Source organism: Callionymus lyra, chromosome 4, assembly GCF_982586985.1.
Source record: "Callionymus lyra chromosome 4, fCalLyr1.hap1.1, whole genome shotgun sequence".
Lineage (NCBI taxonomy): Eukaryota > Metazoa > Chordata > Actinopteri > Syngnathiformes > Callionymidae > Callionymus > Callionymus lyra.
This window is the reverse complement of record NC_141821.1, coordinates 36,940,704-36,948,753: the sequence shown is the minus strand read 5'-3', so window position 1 is coordinate 36,948,753 and position 8,050 is coordinate 36,940,704. Positions and strand designations below refer to the sequence as shown.

At 40.1% G+C, this 8,050-nt stretch overlaps 1 protein-coding gene across 1 annotated transcript; it reads right to left on the bottom strand.

Annotated features, from left to right (window-relative positions):
- Positions 1-864: 864 nt before the first annotated feature.
- LOC148082842 (protein phosphatase methylesterase 1-like) lies at positions 865-3,859 on the bottom strand. Its single transcript, XM_087788297.1, has 13 exons — positions 3,831-3,859; positions 3,561-3,750; positions 3,441-3,498; positions 3,306-3,357; positions 3,078-3,232; positions 2,914-3,004; positions 2,617-2,682; positions 2,409-2,553; positions 2,203-2,320; positions 1,743-1,787; positions 1,102-1,166; positions 960-1,027; positions 865-886 (listed from the first exon to the last, which is right to left on the bottom strand). The coding sequence occupies exons 1-13, from the start codon at positions 3,857-3,859 to the stop codon at positions 865-867; spliced, it is 1,104 nt and encodes a 367-aa protein (XP_087644423.1).
- Between the last annotated feature and the right edge of the window lie 4,191 nt (positions 3,860-8,050).

The following is an 8,050-nucleotide window of genomic DNA, read 5'->3' as shown; positions in this document are numbered from 1 at the left end:
GCCATTACTTAACGGTCTAACAACCAAAAACGTCAGATAAATCATAATTCTGAGCAAATAAATATTCACAGGAACCAAAGAGTTTAGTATTAAGAGTTTAGTGTCAAGATTTATATTTTTGACTTTTTTACCAACTTTTTGGGGTTTATTTCACGTCAACTTTTCTAGCACGCTGTAGCTAACTGAATGATTCATTTAAATAATTTGCTAATTGTTTGTTCATGATTAGATCTTTCACCAGCATGCAGGACAATAACTCTTTATTATTATTTGGCTGGACAAGAGTTTATTACATGTAGAAACAAACAATAACTAATACACAAGTTCAATTACTGGATGAGGACAGAACAGTTGGCCTTCAGTCAAAGAGCCAGGATTGATGGTTCTATAAATAAAGAAGAGATAAAACAATAATAAGTATCACTTCATTCATTTGAAATGTAACAAGGGTTAATTATTCAACAGTTATCAAGATAACAATCTTAATTCATGTATAAAACTGTTGAGAACACAAAAAAATATGTTAAAAGTTTTTTTAATTTAATCTTTTTTTTATGAAAACAAGTTATTAATTATGTGTTTGTTTTTCAATCCCCAGTTTATTAATACAGATCAAAAAAGGAAAGTTAAAATGCTAGCTCTGGGTAGTTTTGATTTTTTTTTTTTTTTTAATGTTTTCCTTTTTTCACATTATCATTGGGTTTAGCATCTCTGTAAACCATAGTCCTTTTCTAGGATTTACTTTTTTATGTAAAGTAACTTCAAGTAAGTGTTTTTAAATTTTGCAACTCATTAAAGATATAGATGGACCTAAGAAGAATGTATATTAATCAGTGCTCTGAATCTATAACATACCTTTAAAAGTTATTCGGTAGGTGAGTCTGAGCTGGAAGAAAAATAAAAATTGTCCAAATAAAATTGAAAAAAGAATACTTCCTGATACACAACATCAGTACTACCTCTTGGTCTCCCTCCTGGCTTCAGCAAACCTGTGTCTCAGCAGAAAGGAGGCCACTGATTCAGCTACCTGTATTTAAATGATGTTTTTGTGTTCCTTACTTTTTCACATTCACATGACATATATTAGGAAATCACACCTACTCTGTCTGGTGTGTCTTCTTGCACCGCATGACCGCACGGGGGCAGCACCTGCATCATGAATTTACCTATTTAAAGACAAAAAGACACGTTCAATATTTGTGACGTTGATTCCTCAACACGCAGCTTGAGCTGTCACTTCCAGCACAGTTGATGACAGAAGCAGATGCCTCAGAAGAAGAGCAGTGTGTGTGTGTGTGTGTGTGTGTGTGTGTGTGTGTGTGTGTGTGTGTGTGTGTGTGTGTGTGTGTGTGAGAGAGAAAGAGAGAGAGAAAGAGAGAGAGAGAGAGAGAGAGAGAGAGAGGGGTACAACGCCCGTTGCAGAAACTGCAACAAATCAAATGATCTCCACATCAACCAAGTTATTTATCAAGAACCAAACACTCCAAAACTAGGCCAAACACTAGGAGACTGTGGGGAGTTTGACCTACACATGCAGGTCTCATGATGTGAATATTGGTATCACATGTTGCTGCTCTGCTCTTTCCTGAAACTGGTTGTGATTATCATTTCAAGTGGAGACACAACAAAAGAACAAAGAGGCTTTTATCAGACGGCAGCAACATTCAAGCTCAGAAATGTAAGAGCTTGGGAAAAAAACATTCAAGAATCAATCAAATTCTTGTAAATAAATCAAGTCTCACCTTGCATCTGTCCAATGGACAGATCTCTGTCCAGTCGGTCGATTCCTGGAAACCAGTTGAAAAATGACAAGAAATTGAATGTACATTTAAAAGAGTGTTTGGTTAACGACAGGCTCGATCTGATTCATTTCACCTTTTGTATGGTTTTAAAAATGTCAGAGAGAGAATGGTTGGCCTTGACACACTTTAACCAAATTCTTTACTCTCAGAAAGAATTTAGGACTTTCTTCCTCTCATACATAGAATTTATATTTTATATTTTATTTTATAATTTTGCCCATACTTCTTTTACCATTTAAACTTGATGAATAATTTATATTTTTTAGTCTTTAATCTAACAGTGTGATTATGGTTGTTTTAACAGTTCATCTCTTTCTTTATTTTCCCTCATCCTATTATCACATTTTTCTTTGTCCCTTCTTTCTTTTGGCCCCTCACATCTGGAAAGTGTTGCACATACCTGCCAGCAGCAGAAGTTTCGGGAGCTTGCAGGCCAGAAAGAGTTGGGAGGTTCCACGAAACCATCCATCCCAGTACTTGTCTGATTTTGAAAGGTCAATGCGCCATTTATACACGCTCTATGGAAGAGCATAACAGTGAAGAACAGAACAGGCGTGAGGTCCAACATGTCCCTCAAAAAGTGGTTCACGTTACTGAGCTCCTGACCTGTGAGATGCTCAGGTTCTCCTCCGACTCATCGCTTTCTTTGTCATTGACGTGGCTTTGATCATATGACTCCTCGTTACGCTCCACGAGGGCATCAGGAACAGGACTGGCCGGCTCTAGAGGGTCCACCTCCGCAACCTCACACCTATTGAGTCAAGAGCTTAAGGACCTTCCAGGACATTTTTGAGGTCGAGTTTTAACATCTCACCTTTTTATCTGACCAACTATTGAGACTCTGGCTGACTCCAGGTTCCTGATTTGTCCACCCTTGACACTAAGTTGATCCAAAAACAAAGAAAATCATGTTTAATGGTCACAATCTATGTCATCTTACATAATCTGTGAAATAATGTTTCCTTGTTCATTTGACTCAAGATTGAGGAGAATTTCTATGGAAATTACGTAAAGACCAAGAATGCAAACCATGGATTGTGCCGCAGGACAAGTGAAGAATTTGCTGAGATGTTTTGAGACGAAGCATTAAGAGCTATTGATCAACTCTCACCTCCACTCTATAGCGTGGTCCATTGACTTGAAGGACTTGGGTCTTCCCTTCAGGAAGTTCTGTATGCTATGGAGTGCCTCCGTTGCACTGCCTGCACCAAGAGTAGACCAGTGCAGAGACTGAGTCAGGATGGGTGGCTCTGAGACCGGGACTAACCTGTTTACCTTCCACCACGTCGATGGCCACCAGGCCCACTGTGGTTGGCAGCAGCTTGTTGCTGGCTGTGTGAACTGCAATTGCACCCCCAACACCATGGCCGATCAGAACGAGGTCAGGAGGTGCCTCACCATAGCAGGCTCGTACTACGTTAGCCACGTCACTAGTGCAAGAGGCAGAGACCAAAGATTAAAGACTGAAATCAATTAATAGTAAAAAATCTTTTACATTCTTACCTGGACATTGTTATGGTGGAGAAGTCGTCCGACTCACGGACAACAGTGGAGCCTTCAAAAAAAAGTACACCATTTAAAGTTAACACCACACAACAAATGCACATCTATTAGTGTAAAGTTGTATTATTTCCTCACCGTGACCCCTGAGGTCCATGGCCAACACCCTGCACTTCACCTTGCTAGCAATAGCGGTCTGTGAATACAAAAAATCCTCATAAGAAATCGTTCATAAACTTAGCTTCATAAAAAACTGACCGTGAAGACGGCCCAGGACAGAGCAGAGTGTCCTCCTCCATGAAGAAGAACCAGCAATGGCCCCTCATGTCCAGCTTTATAGACCCTGAAGACGTCCCCGGTCTCGGCCGCCCCCACGCTCACATCCTCCCTTTGGTCAAAGTACACCTGCCATGACACTGGTGAGTAGTCCAGCATCTGGCCCACATCACTGGTCAGCAGGTAGATGGACAGAACCACACACCAATTAAACCCCTAGATACACTCTAAACAAGTGTTAAGTTGACTTACTGCTCCGTCTCACAGTTCTCCTCCCACATCTCTGCAGGTTCACACTCACAACGTGCTCTTCAATCTTGTACCTAAATAAGAAATATGTGTAATTCAAAGAAAACACAACGCCGTAGTACCAGTACTAGTTCCTGTCCGTGTCTGTTCTACTGACTCAGCCGACTGCTTATGTTAACTAACCATCGGACAATAAGGCATCAGCTGTGTTTGTCAGGTAGCATTATCATGGTGGCTCTCTATTGGCTGAGACCACCAACGTGTGCATCAAACCCCCACAATTTGACACCGTGAAGTGTTTCAACTCTTGAAATCTGTCGACATAAGTTCTCTCAGGTTCTGATCACGTCATCAATTGCCTGCCAGTTTCAGACATGCAAGTCAGGAGTATATTCTGGTACTTTTTCTTTATCTTGTTTATCTGTGTTGGCTATTGAGATGTTTCTCTCAGTCTCACTGAAATTAACCGTACTACTGATCCCGGATGACACATCAGCTCTTGAGATCGCTTTAATATAATGGGTATTACTTGTAACTTGTTATTAATATTGTAATTAACTAGTCAATTACTCAGTCTACTACTGTGCTACAAATTCAAGTATTACTCTGACTTTATCAGAATCAGAAACTTTTATCACCAGAGTTGTGCAACTAGTTAAAATAAACAACTCATTTTACAATCCAAACTTGTTGATTTACAAACAATTATCATCATATGTGAGCATATGTGGTTTTATTTTAGCTTTGAAAAAGTTTTTTTCTTGCATGTACACGATGACGTGATGTGGAGGAGGAGATTTCTCACTTCCTCTCTCTCCCTCTCCCTCTCTCCCTCTCCCTCTCTCTCTCCCCTTTTATTTTTCATGACCACGTCAGATGATGCAGAAGCACTGATGCGCTTCAACTCCTCACCGGTTATTATTTGTCGGGCAAGAAGATTTAAGCTACAACTGGAAGAATATACTGTACAGTGAGGTAAAAAAAAGTTTTTACAGTTACAATTTAAAGTTAATAATATCTGATGTGCTTTTCTTTCTCTGCAATGCTTTAAAAAGAAAAATATTATTGTTTGTTATTGGTGATGTATGATTTTTATACAACATTTAAATGTGTGACGCTTTTTCATAGCGTAATTGAAAACCTGTTTAAAATGATGCTTAATTTTGGAATACAAGGATTTTTTCTTTGTGTGAAAATTAATATAAACCTTAACCCTACTCAAAGAAAAAAGCTGCATTGATATTTTGTGTTTCTCAGGTTCAGTGACAAATTTCATGATCCTCATTCCCCGATCCTAAAGGAAGTCAGTGTCACCATGGAAACCGCCAATGTTTCACGATGCCTCAGGGAACAGGCTCAAGGAGGAGCGTCTGCAGAAAGGGGTTTCGTATGTTCCCCCCAAAGGACCGCATCGAAGGCTAGATGCATGACAGAGCCCAACTTCAATCTTAACGTGAACAAGACCTCACTGAGGAGCCCCCACGTCCATCCAGGGGGTATGAAAAGAGATGATCGGAGTAAATCTTTGAGCATAAGAAGGTCCCTGGTTGGCAGAGAGGAATTCTCACAGAACTATAGCAAAATCCCAATCTTGGCTTACCCGCCAAGATCAACATCAGCCATGAGCACAATTGACTATAGAAGAAAATCCCCTATCTCCAAATACAATTCAACTTTTCGGTCACACGAAAACCTGGACTGGAGCAAACAACTAGTAGGTCAACGACATGACTTGCAAATACGTGGTTTCAGAGCCCAACAGCCAAGAGATGGAACATCAAAGACTAAACCCCATGTTCTGTGGACGACTGAGATGACAACGAAAACAACAAGCAAAATAACTGTTAGCCTCAAAAAGAACTTGAACAGAAAGGATGACTTCAACATTGAGGAGAGCCTTAGGGATCCAGAAAATGTGCGGGTTTTAAGCCACACCCAACACGATTCCCGTGATAGAGGTCCCAAATTACCCTCTTTTTCTCTCACTGTGACATGTGACTCGCAACCAAACAAAATAGAAAACAAGGAGTACTCAACCCCTTCACAGTCATGTGTTAATCCTTGTGTCAAGCTTGAATCTTCACTGGTCAACACAAGCACCATCCGACCACCTTCCCCTGGTCAGAATTCAAATGAACCAAATGACCTTGATCCAACAAATCCTTACCAAACCACTTGCAGTTCGACAAAGATAGCAAGCTCCAAATCTCTGCTTGGGTCTGAAATCAGTCCAGATTCTACATCTAGGATGTTATGCATGGGAAGATCTGAGAACGACGGCATAGAGGACACTGAGTTGTCTGTTCGATCTGCACAAGCACTTGAAGTTGTCGTCAATCAGTCTAAAGATGACCCTAAAATGGAAGGATTGGATTCAAAGGCCGGAGGAGAGTTTGGGCCTAGACATTTTATGAATCTCAGAGAGATTCCTTCACATAGATCTGGGTCAGAAGGTTTAAGTCCTGGATTGGATCTTCAAAATCCCACCTTGATGGATTCTAATTCTCTACAACCATCAGTAACATTAAAATGCTCACCTGATTCTGATGCATTGGAATTACCAAATCCTGCTTCAGGGGAATCTGCAGTTATTGTGACTAAAACAGTTGGTGGGCTAACTAGGCCTCCAGAGGCTATTAGAGGCGGGAGTTTTGTCGGTTGGATGCCAGAAGACGGGCAGATGCTTCTTCTAAATAAAACAAACCACAAGGGAGAAGTGAATACCAACATGGATGAAACTCACACAAAGAGTCAGAGGAGCTTTTCTTCCTCCTCATCATTCCATCATTCCTATGCCACTCAGCCGTACAACATGAGGAGAGAAGTGGAGGTGAGAGAAGTTGGAGTCCAGGTGGAGATAGAGTTTGTGGATCGCTGTACTTCCACAAGTCCCAGTCCGAGCAGAGAATTCCCTTTGGTTCCACTTCAAAGCAAGGCGTTGTGTCACGTCACCTTACCAAATTTACCATCACTGTGCTGTGTGCCATCAGGAAATCCACCCTTACAACACACGGGCAAAATCGACATTGAACTGTGTGGAAAATCAGTGCCACCCGCTGTTATACCCCACAATACCAACTGCATACCAAATAGTTTGTGCAGTCCAGAGGCCGAATTTGGAAAGAATCAGAGCTCAGAAAACAAATTAAAAGAAAATAAGCTTGAGGAAAATGTCCCAAATGGAAACAAAGAAAAAGGAGCACAGGTGTTGATAAGGCCACAAGATGTGGCCTGGGATGAGCAAGGAATGACCTGGGAGGTGTACGGGGCGTCGGTTGACCTGGAGTCTTTGGGGGCTGCCATACAGTCCCACCTTGAGTCCAAGATTCGCGAGCAGGAGAAACATATCCGTAATCTCAGGATGTCCGTCTGCTCAACAAGCAGTCCGAAAGATAACCAGAAAAGAAAAAAGAAAAGAAAAGGAAGGTTTCTGGGATGTTTTTCAAAAGCAGTTACATTAGAAGACTAAGATGTCAACGTACTCTGGTGAGGTTCTTACTAACATCATCAGGTCAAGTTGATTCACTCTTGCACCAACAACTACTACTGTTAAGGCTCTTACTTGTTGTGGAGTGTATCTTAGTGTATTTTAGAAATAAAATCACAAATGTTAACTGTTCAGTACAGCCTTGGGTGGAAAAGCCATAGAACAGTCTTTTAGTTTAGACAATAGGACCAATCCTTTCCACAGAAGCTGACTACTTCCAGTAGTGGCAGTAAAAATACCATTTCCATGTACTTTTTACGTAACAAAATTAATATGTCCCAGTAAATACGTTTTAATTTTCACATTTTAAATTAGTTAACAAGTTAAGCTCCCTGACAAGGAAAATATAGCAGCTCTTAAATCTTCTTTGGTGCTTAATATTTTAGCAAATTCAATTTTGGCACAGAGCACTCCAGTACAGCACCATTAGTGACCATTGTGATTTGTTCATTTCACTTTCAACAATTTTAAGTGAAAAACAGCCTTACTCTTTTAATATTCGGCAAAAAGAAGATGCTTTATTTAATTTATAAATTAACTCCTTTCCTCTACTGTTGGGTTACTGTTGCCTTTATTCTTGTATGTAGTTTAGTAGTTACTGCAATGTAAATAAATGTTGTCTTGCATTCTTTACATCCTTTATTAATCTTCTTAAAGTGAGGAGAGTAAAAATAAACTATGAGTTACACTAATAAACAATAAAGAATCTGTTTCATATGTCATTTAATCAAGTTTT

Coding starts and splice junctions, on each gene's coding strand:
- LOC148082842 (XM_087788297.1), bottom strand. CDS start 3,859: ATGTGGGAGGAGAACTGTGAGACGGAGCA. Junction 2,554..2,616: donor ATAGTTGGTCAGATAAAAAG/GTGAGATGTTAA, acceptor TTGACTCAATAG/GTGTGAGGTTGCGGAGGTGG. Junction 887..959: donor GCCAGGAGGGAGACCAAGAG/GTAGTACTGATG, acceptor TTTTTCTTCCAG/CTCAGACTCACCTACCGAAT.